At 29.2% G+C, this 17,940-nt stretch overlaps 2 protein-coding genes across 2 annotated transcripts; both read left to right on the top strand.

Annotated features, from left to right (window-relative positions):
* The first annotated feature begins 369 nt into the window (after positions 1-369).
* Positions 370-1,934, top strand: LOC129888508 (ethylene-responsive transcription factor ERF038-like). Its single transcript, XM_055963470.1, has one exon. The coding sequence runs from the start codon at positions 397-399 to the stop codon at positions 1,120-1,122; it is 726 nt and encodes a 241-aa protein (XP_055819445.1). The 5' UTR covers positions 370-396; the 3' UTR covers positions 1,123-1,934.
* A 14,147-nt stretch (positions 1,935-16,081) lies between these two features.
* LOC129888509 (ethylene-responsive transcription factor ERF039-like) lies at positions 16,082-17,378 on the top strand. Its single transcript, XM_055963471.1, has one exon. The coding sequence runs from the start codon at positions 16,150-16,152 to the stop codon at positions 16,882-16,884; it is 735 nt and encodes a 244-aa protein (XP_055819446.1). The 5' UTR covers positions 16,082-16,149; the 3' UTR covers positions 16,885-17,378.
* The last annotated feature ends 562 nt before the right edge of the window (positions 17,379-17,940 follow it).

Consider the following 17,940-nt stretch of genomic DNA (forward strand, 5'->3'; position numbering starts at 1 on the left):
GGAATAACTTATTTTAAATTTGTAATGTTAATTTTATTCCATAATGTAAATCATGAAATAATAATTCTAGAATGATTTGTTCCTCAACTAAACTAGTTTGTATGGTTTTTGGGATGCAAGAAGAAACAGTTGAACATATGTCCTTTCACCAATAACTTATTCTGTCACTTAGAATAAACGAAGAATCACAATTCATCTCTAGGATAAGATGAAATTTTTAAACGAATTAGTAAGACAAATAATTAAAATAGAGAATATTTACTTTTACTTTTTTTTCTTTTTCTTTGGAATTATTCCATCTAGTGTGAAAAAGATAAAAGTGTCAACAAGTCCAAGAACCAAAACAGTATAAGAAGCTCACTTCTCATGTTTTTCACTTAACTCTAGAAAACTCCCATGGAAGAAGAAGACCAGTCTCCCATTATTTTCAACAACAATCAAACAACTTCTTCTTCATCTCTAAAAAAAAGACCAATAACTTTAGCATCATCAAAACAAGAAACCAATCACTACAAGAAAATCAAATCCAGTACTGAAAAGACCAAGAAAATTGATGACTCAAAACATCCAATTTACCACGGTGTTCGAAAACGGAGCTGGGGAAAATGGGTGTCTGAAATTCGTGAGCCGAGAAAAAAATCAAGAATTTGGCTTGGTTCTTTTGCTACTGCTGAAATGGCTGCCAGAGCACATGATGTTGCAGCAATTGCCATTAAAGGTCACTTAGCTTTACTCAATTTTCCTGAATTAGCCCATCAATTTCCTAAACCAGCTTCCAAATGCGCTAAAGATATTCAATCTGCAGCTTTAAAGGCTGCAGCTTTGGATATTTCTCCAAGAAATTGCATGGAAAAACAGAGTAAAGATGAGTTAATGGAAATGGCCTGTTCTCCTGATGAAGAAACAGAGTCAACAGAATCATCTTTGAGGAGTAATAATGAGGACCCTTTTCTTGATTTGCCTGATCTTCTACTGGATCTTACTCAAAAATTTGATCAATTCTGTTACTATAATTCATCCTGGGATTTGGCTGGAGCTGAAAGCAGTGACTCTAATTACTGTGAATTTTGGCCTGAAGAAGATCTCCATATGTTGGATTACAGCCATGAAGTTACAATGTAATTTTTCGACGAAAGGAATTCAATTAGTGCATGAATACTAAAGATCTCTATTTGTCGGAGTATAACAATGAAACAACACAGAACAATGGAGCATCAAAAAATGGTTACAGACTTACAGTTCTCCAAACATAATGGGTAAGCTTATCAACAAGACCCTCTGAAGGCTATTATTGAAGACTGCAAATATTTATTGAAAGCTCAAAATTACACATAAATGGGACGAGACAAATCAATGTGTCGACTTTTTAGCAAATGAAAGACACAAGCATAAAGAAGATTTGCTAATTTGGGAAGATGCAATTAGGAATATGAGCTTTTTTCCTTTTTAACAGATTCATAATTAGTCTTTTCTAATGTAACAAAAATAAAATAATGGAGTAGGGAATTGACAGTCATCTTTGTGTTTTGGCTCATTATAAATAACTGATGAACAAATTATTTTATTGATTTTACTTTGTCAGGGAATATGATTTAGCTTGCTTCTTTTGGTAAAAATTAGGGGGAATCCTAATTTACCTGCAATGGAAGAAACTACAACTGGAATCGTGTGGAATTTATCATTTTATGCACGACGTTTGACAGATAATTATATAATTCTTTTAGTGGATAAAATATTTTAATTCTTCTGCAAATCAGAGCTTACATTCTCTGAAAAAAGAGAAAAAGAAGATGGGAATAAAAGTTCAGCCACTTCAGGTGTAAACAAGAAACGGCGGTGAGATAAGGGCCGGACTTTCCCTTTTTCTTTCACTTGTACTCTCCATTTTCTTTTCTTTGCCTTCTCTTTTAGTTTTTCTAAAAATAATTAACCAGTAATCGTGTGGAAGCAGCTATTAATGTTTATATTAAAGGAGTCTGAACTCTTCTCGATGGTTTATAGTTAATTTTTTTCATAATCCTCTTGATATCTAACCCAAAGAATTTGATAAAATAGTTAACAGATGCAAAAAGTGTTTAATAATTGTAAAACTTAAAGGATCAAAATTATTAATGTATACTTGAGGAATTATTTTAAACCTACTCTCAAATATAAGAGACCATTTTTATCATTTTCTCCCGCATATGTTTGTTTTTCCAATGAGGGATGGATATTTCTTCCATTTTTTATTTATTTTAGAGAAAAGACACAAAGACACAATTAAAGTTGTCCCTTTTTTTTCAAAAAGACACCTTAATTTTGCATGTATCATATTACCCCACAAAACTATTTAATATCTTTGTAAATAGATCATTTTAATCCAATTTGGCCTAGCGTTTATTAACACGCAGCTGACGCGCGTGTTTTTTTCTACCAAAACCAATCATTTCATTACTTTTTTATTTTTATTTCTCTTTCCTTTTTAATATTTATTTTTATTGAATTCTTTATTTTCCCGGTCTTCTTCAACGCGTTGATTGCGATTTCCGTTGTCGTGTTTATTTTTTTTAATAGGATTGATGAAAAGGTAATAAAAATGACAAGAAAAAATAAAGAGGGAGATTGTTACTATTGATCACCATTTTATCCAGTGAAAAAATATTTTCGACGACGAAGAGATGCTTTTTGCACTACATTGATAATAAATTCTGTCGTTTATGTTTAATTTTTTCGATAAAGATGATAAAAAGATAATAAAAGGTCAAAGAAAAAAATGAAGAGGGAGATGATCATTACTAATCACAATTTTATCCGGCGAAAAAATATTTTCCAGCGACAAATGCTTTAAATATTTCCTCCACTTTTATGATATACTTCACTATTTTTTTTATCTATAATATTAATTAATGTGACCTTCTTAATTAATGTGTCATTGAGTAAAAAGAAAGTTCATTAAAGAAGAAAAAAATAGAAAAAAAAATGAAGTAGGACTTGAATGTGGGGGGTGGGGAGGGGTTGAGGGTGGGAGGTGATGAAGAAGAAAGAAAGAAAATTGAGGGAGGGACTGGAATGTGGGATGGGTAGGGAGGAAAAGTCAAAAAAGTAAGAGAAAGAAAAAGAATAAAGAAAGACTTAAAATTAAAAAAAAAAAATTAAAACTAACACATGTAATATAATAATTGATGTGTGATATCACTTCTTTTTTAAAAGTGGGACTGATCGAAAAATGACGCAATAGTATTACTTTAAAATTGTTCGAAGGATAATAGAACACCCGCAAAATTAAAATATCTTTTTTAAAAATAAGATAACTTCAATTGTGTTTTTATGTTTTTTCTCTTTATTTTATATATGGCTCATGTATGAAATAAAACATTTCGAACAATAATCAAATTATGATAGATCACATGCTCAAATTATTGAATCAATCATTAATGTTTATCATAAATAAGCCTACCTATCTACTATTAGAAAAAATTGAATTACTTTATAATTTCTGGACTTGCATCAAATGTATAGCCCGTTTTAGTTATAAAATTTATAAATATATATTTATATATATTAAATGAATTTCTTCACACAAATATCAAATTTAAGCAAAAACTTTTATGTTCACCCAGACCCGTACATGATACATTACTATAGTTGATAGAAAAAGAAACATTTGAAGCATTTGATTATAAACATGAGATTGAAAAAGACTTTCACATGGTAATAATTAAAACTAAGATATATTAATACAATGATATTTTAGGATACATGTGGATATCCCAAAATTAAATACAATGATATTTTAGGATACATGTGGATATCCCAAAATTAGGGAACGTATTAATTGTTAATTCGTTTGAACGGTGACACATAAATCTTTGTCCCTTTCTCTTTCGATATATGTCAACTTCATTAATTTTCTTACTGCGGAATAACCTAGGAAACCCTCGTACTTAATTTTGTTTGTAAGTTGGACTTTTATACTTGCGACTTTGCCAACTGGGCTCTTAAACTCATTGAAACATAATATTTTAAACACTTTGACCATTGACCAAATACATGTGGCATTAATATTGCTGACTTGGAATAATGCGTGATTCCACGCGTTTTAAAGCAAGTGAAAATAATATTTTATATTAAAAAACATTAAAAATTTTATTTAAAAAAAAGTCATCTTCTTTGAAGCTTCAGCTCGATGCCTGCCACCCCACCCCCCACCCACCCACCCACGCAACCAAATTTCTTCTTCCATTCCACTCCTTTCATTCTACCCCATCATTCTCACCTCCTTCTTCTTAACTCCCCGCATCACTGCCTCGCCCCCAAATACTTTTTCAAAATTCTTTTCTTTTGCTACAAACCAACACCACCCCTAGCCCTTTACATTTTGTCATATTCCCATTTCAAAATCTCAATTTGGTGAGTATTTTTTGAATTTTGTATGAGTTAATGTGAAGGGTGATAGTGAGTATTGAAAAGTTGAAAAACTTCATTGATAAGCTTAATGGAGCTTCAAGAATAATAAATGGGTTTTGTGGATTTATGAAATCAATTTAAAATTATAATTAAGATTTGTTGGGTTTGTGTTTGTGAACTTATAGGTTGAAATACAAGTCAAATAGGTAAGAATTCCACCCATTTGACATGAATTTGGTTCTAAATTTGAGAGCAAATATGAAAAAAATAATGTTCAAAATTTTAGAATATGCAAAAGTAGCCTTTATTTTTTGTTTTATTTTTTTAACATTTAATTTCTTATGTGTCACTAAAAACGACGTGGAATTCCATGTGTAAATGAGTATACTACACGCACATACATAAGATGAGAAATAGGTTTTAAATATTGTGTTTCAGTGAATTTAAGGGCTTAGTTGACAAAGTTATAAATATAAAGATCCAACTTACAAACGGAGCCAAATACAAGGGTCTCCCAGGTCATTCCGCCTTTCCTTAATGTTCTATCAATACAATTTATTGGTTGTGTCAAGGATAAATAAAACATACTCACATCACTAAATTGGTCTACATTGATAACAAATAGTCAAATATAGATCAAAGATTGTGATGAGATAATTTAAATTTAAATTTAGTTGTGTTTTAATATAAATATCAAGCAATAGATGATAAATTCAATTTTTTCAAGTGTCAAATAGCCCTCTAAATTGATATACAGACATACAATAATTATTATCTTGCCTCAATTCTAAGTAAATTGAAGTCCGCTATATAAATTTTTCTATTCATATTTCTTCATTTAAGTACATCAGTCATCTCAATTTAATTGGTCAACTATGTCCAAATTTAAGAAAATAAGGTTTTAACAAAATGTTATTATGGACATAGGTGACATATTGCAAGCAATTAAATGTATACGTTTTTCCATAGGCTCAATACCTCAATAACCCCTTAAATTTATTAGTAAATTTTATTCAGACATTCGAATTAAGCATCTAATAAAATTATTCTATTATGCATTTTCAATTTAAAACTCGTATAAAATTTTGTGTGTGTTACTATGTACGTACTCATTGTGTAGATAAATTAAAATCATAACATAGATTAAAGGGGGAAAAGGCTAGTTGTATGACGTATTGTGCATTCAACAGGGTCCAAGGAAGAGTCAATCCTAAGGTGTTGTAATGTAGGCAGTCTACTTTGACGCAAGTATTAATATTGACTAATTTCATGGTTCAAATCGTGATCCTATTTGTTTACACGTAGATAAATTTATCGTTGCTCCAAGCTCTTTTCAAATCCTAATAGATGTAAAATGAAATACTCAATTAACAATTTTTTCTCGTCTACCTAAATTTTAATGAACAGAGTTGTATAATATCTATATAACTAGTCGTGCCTAGTGGAATAGTTGAGATGTGCGAATTGATTAAAACAAAATATGTGGTCCAAAGGCATGGTAATTTTGATAGGACTTGTTACCCTCTAAGATTTAGCCAACCACATATTTACAGTTCTCAAATTTAACTAAAGTTCTTCTCTGATAACAAATATTCTATTCATCTTAGTTAATTGTCAAGTGCTGTAACATCCCCCCAAAAAAGAACACACAACATCAATAGTTAGAAAATAATTAATTTCAACTTTCATGATTAGTTTTCTTAATTATTCTCTTCTTTTTTGTAATCTTCGTGTCATGTTAATTAGCAATATATAGAGCTTATCCTTATTAATCAAATTAAATGTGCTTTCCATGGTTGAAATAAAATATAGTATCTGCAGGTCTAATTTAAGCACAAATTAAAGACCCTCCAAATAGGGGGGAAAAGGCTGCTTCTTTTTGGGTCAAACACTAATAGAAAATAAGAAATTAACGATGGACAAAATTTAATGGCTAGTCCATGCTAATTTTATTTAGCTATCGATTAGTAATGAATTATAAGAAAATTCAATTAGCTAGGAGATTTTTAGTGACACGTTAGCTAAGGATTATCAATAAATCTAGTAGCTAACTCTCTTTTTGTAGTAAAATTCTAATTTTATTTTGCTTCTCCCAATCGTCAAGTCTGATCAACTAGACTCTTTTTGCTGCCCATGATCCGTCACTTCACTTCGTTCTTCTTCTCTATCGTCGTTTGAATGAAGGCACCTTATACCATCACATTTTAATAATTTAAATTAAAGGGATCACTTTGCCAAATTAGTAAAGAAACAAAAATTGTGATAGCTAGGAGGAATAAAGCTAAATTACAAAGATATATATTTAAAATATCTAAAGTGTCAAGACCAAATTCCAAGCATTTTTTATATAAATTATAAGAAATAAAAAGAAAAAGGTGAGATGATTACTTTGACTATTCTTTAATTTGGCACTAAACCTACAAAAGAACATGATAATAATTAATTAAAACAATCCAAAGTAGGGATAATTTACACATCCAGGAATACTTTGTTGTTTGTCTGTTTATAGTAGCCTTCGTTTAAAAATGAAAAGAATCATACTTTTGTAAATTTAAAAATCAATTAACTTAAAAATTTTATTTAGTCCTTAATGACAAGCTTTATGTCCACACAAACAGAGGCATAAGAGTACGCGATTTTTAGTTTATAAATTCTGAATTAATAATTCTTCTTGCTTGCTTGGATTAAATTATTATACATATTAAATAAAATGTTTAATATAAATATAATATGTAATGATCCTGAAGGTCATTTTTGAAATTTTTTGCAAAATGACCATTTTACCCCTCTTGATAGTTGCCCCGAGTCACAAATGATCTGTCCTAACAGTACACATCCGCTGAATCTCAGTTCTGTGGGAATGGATGAGTGTCATCACACTCGAATCTCGGATCGTGACATAATATTTGAGCCTACATTATTGAGTTATGTCTAATCCACAATTACAATGCTAGCTCTATTCCTACACATAATTATTATAATATGATTAAGATTACAAATTCAAAAGTCTTAAAATCACAGAATGTTATCACTTTTTGAGTTATTTAATTATATGTCGTATAAAAGGAAAATAAAAAAGGAAAAGAAAGCATGCAGATCTTTTGGTAGGTTATTGTTCAGTACAGCATGCAGAGAATGATTAAAGTCAATGGACCAAGACTTGGATGATAAGCTATAGAATCCCACATATTTACACTATACTTTATCCCTACCAAAAATGATACGAAATAATTGATTTGAATAAAAGAAAATAATGTTAATTTTAAAAAACACCTAATATTTTATATTGTTGACATGTAACTTAACATAGGGATCTCTTTTGAGATGGACCAGGCCATATAACTAAAATTTTATAGATTTAATGAAACTACCCCTAAAATCAAATATCGAATTTGCATCTCAATATAAGATTTTTATTTTATTTATTAATTAGAAGTTTTATGTTTGAGTTTTGAGAATAGAAAAAAAAATCTAATAATTTGTAAGCACTTTTCTCTTTAATTGGCCTAATGCCACGACTATTCGAATTAGTAACCTTTAAATGCTAAGTATATGATTTAGCATCTATATCATCTTAATTTAACACATTCAATCATCATAATTTCACTTGTGATCTAATGTATTGAAGATCTATGTAGGACAAAATCAACACATATAAAACGTATTTAATTTTGGTGTTTGATACGTACTATTTGCACCTTAGCTTCTGTCATTTTATTTTATTTTTACTCAATAACAAAGATAAATATATTTATTTAACAGAATTTGTTCATTATTATTACTTTTACGCACTTGTATAGTTGTATGTGATCTTATCGAGGGCCTAAAAACGTAATTCAAAAATTTTTAATAGTGAATCTATGATTTTATTTTTGGTTTTTTCAAAAATATCAAAGTTTGTAGAAAAAATTACAAAATCTTTATTAAAAAATAAGAAAAAAAAAGATCTCTTCTTTTTTAAAAGTAGAAATATTTTAGAATTTAAATTAAACTATCCAAATTTGTCATATTAGTAAATGAAATTTCTTAGAATATGATCCAATTTAATGTATCACAAACACATGACTAATACCTTATTAGATAAAATAAACCATACTAATTATATACTCCCTCCATCTCAATTTATATTAGTTAGTTTGAGTCGACATGAAATTTAAGAAAAAAAGAACGACTTTTAAAACTTGTGATCTAAAATAAGTCATAAATATTTATGTGGCTAGAAGCCTAGAAATCATTTCATTAAGGATAAAATTAATATTTTAAAGTAAATATTTACTATATATATAAATGTGTCATTTTTTTTGAGCTGGACTAAATAGAAAAGTAAGTCATATAAATTGAGATGAGAGTGAATAGTAATATTACCATCTTTGATGTGACGTTGATCTGGGATCAATCTTCTTAAGTATTTGTCAAACCCTAATTCAAGATTCAATTTTAATTTGAGAAAGCGAGACCCGTTCGAGGTTGCACGAAGCTATTTCTTTTATAATATTTTGTTTCCATTTTAGAGAGAGTTGTATTTGTGTTTCGACCGATTCTTCGTGATTTTTTCAAAAAATGGTCGGAATAAGTTTCCATATTTAAGTGTGACTCATAATTTTTGGATGAATAGTGATTTTCTGAAAAAGTTGGAATAGCTCGGACATGGACGCATCTTGCGGAACTAAAAAGATTTGCAAAACATGATTAAACCAAAAAAAAACACAATATAATTAAACCAATACTAACATAACACGTTTCATAATACTTTACATTTATTTTGTGGAACCTTACACATGAAGCTTTCTAGGAAGTCCAAAATAGGGACGTTGTAGGCGGTACTATATATGTTACATTGGACTGAAATCTCTTAATAAAAAGATCTTGCAAAGAAATAATTTATTTGACCTAAAAGGAACAGAAAATAACACATCCAATTCAATTGATGAGAGACAACTGTTTAAGGCGTTTGAGGGTCAACAATAGAATAGAAAAAAAAAATCGACAATTAAATAGTGGAAGAGTCTGAAAAGTTGAAAATTCAAAAAAAAATATGATACACGCAAATTCAACAAGAAATTCAGATTGAATATTACACCTAATTAATGTTTTTGCCTCTTTTGAAATTATTTTGTTGTCTTTGTTGGTCTCTCCATAATCACTTTCCAATTCATTTTCTTGCACTTTTTTTAAATTAATATTCTCTCCGTTTCATTTTAGTCGTCACGATTTTTTTTAAAGTTAAATGTTCTAAACTTTGACTAACATTATCATATATTGATATAAAAAAATTATAATTTATAGTATTTTTGATATAAGATTTTAAATATCTATATATTTATTTTAAAATATCAAATTAATATAATCTAATTTAATTTTAAAAATTAATTAAATAAACTCTCAAAAAATGCAACATAATACTTAAAATGGAATGGAGTGAGTACCATTTTTTGTCCACTACTTTTTGTACAAAAAAATGTCCCATGCTTCATCAGTCAAAACAAAACTTGATAATAGCAACTACTTCATATGTCATGTCATAATTGTTTGACTTCATGTCATTCTTATTCTTCTGGTCTATTAAATTATTAAACTTTGATATGATGTTTTCCTTAGCGAATTAACTTATCTTCCATTGCCCTAATATTTTTCTTCCAATACTAATACTATGAACAAGCAAATTAACATTTTTTCAAATATCATTTGGTCATGATGTAACTCTTGTTTTTTTTTAAAGAAAAAAGAAAATTAACTATTTACTCATAGGAATTGCCCTACTAGACAATAAATTATTTAAAAATCTATTAGGTATGGGCTCTATTCAGTACTAATACTTAACAATGGATTTCATATTTAATTCCTATTTTTTAGAGTGTTCGATTTCTCATGTTTAATGACTTGAGAGTATATTATGTAGGTAGGAGTTTGCCTCTGTTACATACAAGAACTACACATTAATCAGCCAATAAAAAACTCCTACATATCTTTCTTTTTATTTTTTATTGCTAAAAAAGATGTATAATTTTTTATGTTTCTGCATCATAATACAATTAGCTAGGCATTTATTTAAAAACTTTAAACTCCTTGGCTATTGTAATTTACACAATGTTAGTTGTTATTTCCAAAAGATTTTTGGTATGTGGCAAAATAGTAGAACATTTTTTATTCTTTATTGCAAGAGGTTCGTCTATCCGCGCTGTCTTAGTCCCAACTAGTAGATATATATCACCTATTTATGAATATTTTTGTCCTATCTTTAGCCAAAAATCTATATTGATTCTAAAAAATTGAAGATTTTTCTAAACGTCTTTTTATGTGATTTTAAGTCTTACCTCGTATCCTTTCAACACCATCAGTCATCATAGACTTGCACCTAAAAATTGGTGTATTTGTGAGTACTCGTGTATTTGTAGGTCGAGTCATCATAGTCTTTACTCTTTACACATAAAAATTGGTGTATTTGTAGGTCGACGTAAAACATAACCAAACTATATATATCATGCAACTTCTATTACTGTTTTCTTAATTTGTGTTAATTGTGCTAAAACTCCATTAATGGAGGTTATCAGTGCTCCATTAATGGAGGAAAACAGAAGAGAAGGAAGGAAACAAAGCTAGAGAGAGATGGTCTGAGTTTAGAGAGAAAAATAGAAAGAGAAAGAAAAATCTTCATGTATTTACTTTTACTGATACATGTACCTATATATGTATTTAGACTGATTTGTGTATTTTGTACATATACACTCTAACAGTATCTATAACTAACTAACAACTAATTAGTTACTAGTTAGTATCTAACAACTAATTAACTGCTCTTGTTAGCTTAACTACCATTAATTAGCCATGGTAGCTTGACTAACCAAGCCTTTAGTCAACAAATTGCACCTTCCGACAAATTATGTGGTCATTTTAAAACTCATCTAATCTTTTATAATCACATATTTATTTTACACTATTAGTATATATAATTTAAATCCAATTTAAAAATTAGGTAGTGAGTTGTTGTTCAACCCAGGACAACTAAAATCTGAGTTATGTACATAAAGATTCTTTTGCAAGCTGGAAAAGCTGTGGATAGATTCTCTTATAACAGTTCAAGAGTCTGTTTGCTAGCTTGTGTCATAATCAATTGGAGTAGTAATACTTTAACTTTCACTACTGACAAATCAATTGGAGTGGTAATACTTTAGCTATTCTGTATATAATGACATTAACTCAATTGACGTTAAATATTTTTGCGGCAATAAATATTGTCGAATAAAAAAAAAATTTATTGTCACTAAATGTCTCTTTAATTGTTGTGATAAAGATGTATTTTTTGTCTAAATACACTATAATAAAGTATTTCTAATAGTCACTTTCACATCAAATATTGAAAAAAAATTGAGCACATTCTCAATTATCCATTACATAGTCACATAAAATATATCACATCCTTCAATTAAACAACAACATGAATTGGAATGTGCATAAAGTGTTCAGTATATTAAAGCTAATAGTTTAACTAATATGCACGACAGTGAATAGATTCTTTACCACAGTTCAAGAGTCTGTTTGCTAGCTAGCTAGCTAAGTGCATGTGTCATAACCAATTGGAGTTGTAATTCTTTAACTTTCACCACTGACTAGTCAATTTGTCCTTAAGCTTATACATGATGAGGTTGATGTTATAACCTGGGTACTTTAATTTCCCCACTTAATGGACCATGCTACTGCCCAACTATATATGTTGAGACTAGGATTGGACACTTTTGACTTCTTGTCAATTGCAGGGTTTATAAGTTCAGATAAAAATCAAACCAAAGGTACAACTATGCTGTAGTAGGAAAAAACACAAAAGGACAACACAAGGTTGTTAAATTGGAAGTTGACTCTCTTTAGCATATCCTAGTACAGGATCTACTGCACTATGTGGTGCCATGTGCAATGATAAAGATTTTCTTTGCCTTAGTATACTGTAATGAAGTAGTTTTATTAGACACTTCATATCGAATCTTTGAAAAAAAATTGTGCACATTCTTAATCATCCATTACATAGTCACTTAAAATATATTACCTCCTTTAATAATTAAACACAACAACATTAATTGGAACATGCATGAAGTTTTTCGGTTTATGAAGCCACTCCATATAATTAAAGGAGGTGACATATTTTAAGTAGTTAACTTATATACGTAATGAACGTTTGAGTTAAAACACAAGCATAAACTTTTCCAAATTTAGTCGAAAGTGTTTAATAGATATATATTTTATTATGTGTTCAGATGTTCAATCGGAACAGGTCATAATTCGAGTGTCTAAATGAAACTTACTGAAAAGTTTAAGAAATTATCAATGTATTCAACCATTTTCTTTGATTTGTTGTTTAATAGCCACTTTGGACATAATTACTAACTCAAATTTAGTACCGCATAAAATTAATTAAAAGGGAGGCATTTTCTACCACTATAATTCGAGACATATAGCTAGAAATAAATACTATTCATCCCACCACAATTCCGGTGGCCAACTATAAGCATATAACTTGCAGAAATGTTACTGCACCGGGCTTGTGAAGTTAATTTTATGGTTATACTAGAAATACCTCTCCAATTTTTAAATTTTACCCCATCTATTGCAACTTGAATTTAACTCTTGCCGTTGAACTGATAGTGGAATAATTTTTCACTACTAATGCAATTTAACATGGTACAAAAAATTGACAAGGGAAAATTTTACAAACTTTTTTTTTATTAACAAGGGAATCGCATGTAATAGCCTGCAATTTTTATTTACAAGGAACCACATATAATAGCCTGTAAATTATACAAGAGATCGAGGTAAATTATATTAGACAAGTTTTGTGCGCCAAACTTAATTGAAACTTAAAAAAAACTTGAATAGTTTAAATAAGTTTTTGACCCTTAATTAATTGTAATAGAATCAAATGATGGTTGATCAGTACTAGGTAACCTACAAAGCAATAATATGAGACGATGTCACCATACTGACCACTCTCAGTATTCTATTTAAGTGTGCATGTGCCTGTCCTATATTCAAGGTCTCTACCAAATTTGGTACAAAATAAAAAAGTAAGACAAATAAATTAAAACGAAAAAAATTAATTAGGTGGTACAAAATGTCGAGCCATAACCAAGGCAAAACTTTGGCAACTCTGGTTCATCGGAGCCCACTAGGTCTGGTTCATATTCTCTTAATCTTAGGCTCGTTTGGTATGAAAGTTAAGGAATAATTAATTTTGGAATTTATTTTAGAATGAGGTCTTTTAATTGGAATAAAATCGTGGGATAAGTTATCAAAATATTAATGTAGTATTTTTTGTTTATCACATATTGAGGGTGAGACAGCAATCCTGAGATAATTAATCTCGAGATAACTAAGTAGAGTATGGAACAGTTGATGTGTATACAATCTTACTGCTATCTTGTAAAGGTAGCGAAATTGTTTCATATAGACGTTCGGCTCGAGCAATGAACATCATAAATCAAGTATGTAAAGAAAATAACAGTATTGAAGAATTCAAAAATTGAAAATAATGGAGAAGAGAACAGTAGCAACAACAAATAATATGATGTCGAAACAAAGAAAACAATAAGTCATAGTACTAAAATTGAAGAATACGCTAGTATTAGAGTAATAATATAATAATACTAATAATAAAACTAAACGACACTTGACTATACTAACTTTTGCCCTAATGCTCGACCTTCATATACTTTTATATAGGGTCATGTTCTTGATGAGCTGCAAATGTGTCATGTCCTATATATTTAATCACCTCTCTCAAATACATTTTTTTTGGATCTACCTCTACCTCATACCCACTGTATCCAATCCCTCACACCTCCATATAAATCATCTCTTATATATATGTCCAAATCATCTTAATCTGACTTCCGTCATTTTGCTATAGCAATATTCTTAAAATTTTAAAAATACACATGCAGACAAGCGTATCCTCATCCACCTACAAAGAGAGAAGGATCAGCAACAACTTCGCCGGAGTCCATCTAAGCTCATTTGAGGGTCTATATTACACAAAATGAGAAGTACTCGAAATTTTCTATTTTTTTATGTGTTTATCTTAATTCTCGATTTTTATTTTTATTTTTATTTAGTATTTTGTTTTTTATGTGCTCAATATGTGTCTTGTTTTGTCTAATTATTTTTTTTTAAAAAAAAATTGGTCTACTTCTATTCTCCTTACATATATGCACTGACAATTTTTGGCACCTCCTTAGTGAGGCATTTGTGCTTCTCCTCTCTACACATTTGAACCATTTCACTCTTGCTTCTTGCATCTTGTCCATCACAGAGATCGCTCTCACCTTGTCCCGAATATCTTCATTCCTAATCTTATTTTGTTCTAATATATTCACACTTCTATTTAAACATCTTCATTTTCATTACTCTCATCTTTTGAACGTTTGAATGCTTGACTAGCTAAAACCTTGTCTTATACAACATAATTGACCTAACAATCCCTCTAATAGAACTTACAAAGTCTCGATGACACTTCCTATTGAGATGGAATAAGTTATCTAAGTTGTAATCTTGATTTTAGTCCCAAAATTATAAGCTTAAGATCTCTGGATTGTAAACTAAACGAGACCTAATTGTGGCCCTGGAAGCTAGTAAGTTGGTATTTTCTATGGCGCTCTTTTTTTTTTGGTTCGGTTGTAAAAAAAATGTCACCTTAATATATTTGGAAATAATTTAACTTTAAAAAGTTTCTTTTATCCTTAATGAAATAATTTTTAGTCACACAAATATATAAGTATTTTTTTAGACCATAAGTTTTAAAAATCTTCTTTTTTTTTCTTAAATATTGTGTCAAATCAAAAAGTGTCATATCAAATGGGACGAATTAAGTACTTAGAGCCTGTTTGACGTTGTTGTTGAGAGGCTAAAATCACTTATTTTGAGGAAAAAAATATTTTTTTAAAAAAATCAACGTGTTTGGCTAATTAGTAAAACTATTTTTAAGTAGAAGCAGAAACAGTTTTTTTTTGTTGCGAGAAGCTAAAAAAATCAACTTCTTAAAAAAAAGCAGAAAATTATTTTTTTCAAGACTAAAATATCCCTGCCATATATACATATTTACCAATATTTATTTATTATTTTTGTGGTGAATTTTTCGTATGTAGTGATTTAATTTGTGGAATAATTTTTAAATTTATTTTGCTTGATATTTTAATTATATTTAAATCATCATGTTAATACAATATCAATATTTATTTATTTTTATTTATCTATATATAATATCGATTGAAAATTATAATATGTACATTTTAATTTAATAAAAATAATAATTCTATGATAAATATTTAAAATAGTTTCTCTCTATGAAATAATCTTAATATTAAAAGTGCATTGATACTTGTTCTTTTTCGTAATTTGACTCTCAAAAGCATTTTTTTAAAAATATTAGCTAAATATATTGTGCTTATCAAAAACACTTTTAAAGAAATTTGCCAAACATAAATTATTATTTTTTTATAAAAATAATTTTCTAAAACGCTATTTTAAAAAAATACTTCTAAAAATAAATATTTTTTAGCATTAATATCAAACAGCCTAAGTAGTAAAAATATAAAGTAGTAGTAGTAGTATTTGCAGTGGTAAAAATACAAAGTAGTAGTAGTATTTGCTTTCACTTTTTTTCTTTTTCATGGGGATTATACCATCTAAAGTAAAAAGGATAAAAAGTGCCAATAAGTCCAAGAAACAAAACACTATAAGAAGCAAACTCTGTAGCTCCCTCTCCTCAAGAAAACTCCCATGGAAGAAAAAGATCAATCTCCCATTATTTTCAACAACAGTCAAACAATTTCTTCTTCATCTCTAAAAAAAAGACCAATAACTTTAGCATCATCAAAACAAGATACCATTCACTACAAGAAAATCAAATCCTTTACTGAAAAAACCAAGAAAATTGATGACTCAAAACACCCAATTTACCACGGTGTTCGAAAACGGAGCTGGGGAAAATGGGTGTCTGAAATTCGTGAGCCGAGAAAAAAATCAAGAATTTGGCTTGGTACTTTTACTACAGCTGAAATGGCTGCCAGAGCACATGATGTTGCAGCAATTGCCATTAAAGGTCACTTAGCTTTACTCAATTTCCCTGAATTAGCCCATCAATTTCCTAAACCAGCTTCCAAATGCGCTAAAGATATTCAATCTGCAGCTTTAAAGGCTGCAGCTTTGGATATTTCTCCAAGAAATTGTATGGAAAAACAGAGTAAAGTTGAGTTAATGGAAATGCCCTCTTCTCCTGATGAAGAAACTGAGTCAACAGAATCATCTTTGAGGAGTAATAATGAGGACCCTTTTCTTGATTTGCCTGATCTTCTTTTGGATCTTACTCAAAAATTTGATAAATTCTGTTACTATAATTCACCATGGGATTTGGTTGGAGCTGAAAGCAATGATTCTAATTACTGTGAATTTTGGCCTGAAGAAGAAATCTATTTGTGGGATTACAGACACGGAACTGTGTCTGAAGTCCCATAAGTGTAACAGTATAATTTTTTAACGAAAGAGGCTTTAACTAAATTGATGCATGAATATTGAAGGTATCTAAATGTGGAATTACAGCAATGGAACTACATTCGAAGTCCCATAGGTGCATCAGTATAATTTTTCGTCGAAAGAGATTCAAGTTGCCAAAAAATAATTGAAGATTATGGATGAAGTCTCTGCAGTATGCTTAGCAACAAAAAGTGAAACTGAGTAATTTTTGGCTTTTCACCTCATTGAATTCATGAAAATAGTAACTAGTAAATGAAGTAATGAACCTCTTGTCGTTTGAGGGAACCTTACAGCAACAATAAGTTGTTTCCATATGATATTTGCAGTAATAATAAGTTGTTTTCGTATGATCTATTGATTGCAATCCTTCTTCAAATCCTATTAATTGAGCTCCTACTAATTGAGCACCGACCTATCGTGAATCTCTCATTGTAAATAACTAATGAATAAAATATTTTCTTGATTTTAATTTTAAATTTTCATTTGCTACATGCGCTTATTATTTTATTTTCTTGTTTAGCTTGCTTCTTTTGGTAAAAATTAGGGGAATCCTAATATACCACCAATGGAAGAAACAACAACTGGAAGCATGTGAAATTTATCATCTCATGCACGACGTTTGACAGTGTTTTTATAATTTTTTAAATACGTAAAATATTTTAATTCTTCTGCAAATCAGAACTTATATTCCCTGAAAAAGAGAAAAAAAAAAACATGTGAATAAAGGTTAACGGCGGTGAGATAAGAGGTTTTCCTTTTTCTTTTTTTGTCTTTTTTAAAAAATAATAATAATAATAATGCATGGGCAATTTATTATTTTCGGCAAGACTTATTTTTATTTTTTAATTATTTTTATCAAGAAAAATATTTTTTTTATTTGTAGAAACTTTTTTTTCTTAAAAAACTATTTATATTTTCCTCCGTACCAAACACACACGCTTACTTTTGTTACAAAACTTTTGTACGTCCTTTGAAAACGCCTCATTTAATTAATCACATCACTAATTAAAAGAAAACGAAAAAAAATATTTTAAAAAG

This window comes from Solanum dulcamara, chromosome 5 (genome assembly GCF_947179165.1).
Source record: "Solanum dulcamara chromosome 5, daSolDulc1.2, whole genome shotgun sequence".
Lineage (NCBI taxonomy): Eukaryota > Viridiplantae > Streptophyta > Magnoliopsida > Solanales > Solanaceae > Solanum > Solanum dulcamara.

What these genes read in the sequence shown, in the direction of transcription:
- LOC129888508 (XM_055963470.1), top strand. Translation starts at nt 397, where the DNA reads ATGGAAGAAGAAGACCAGTCTCCCATTATTTTCAACAACAATCAAACA.
- LOC129888509 (XM_055963471.1), top strand. Translation starts at nt 16,150, where the DNA reads ATGGAAGAAAAAGATCAATCTCCCATTATTTTCAACAACAGTCAAACA.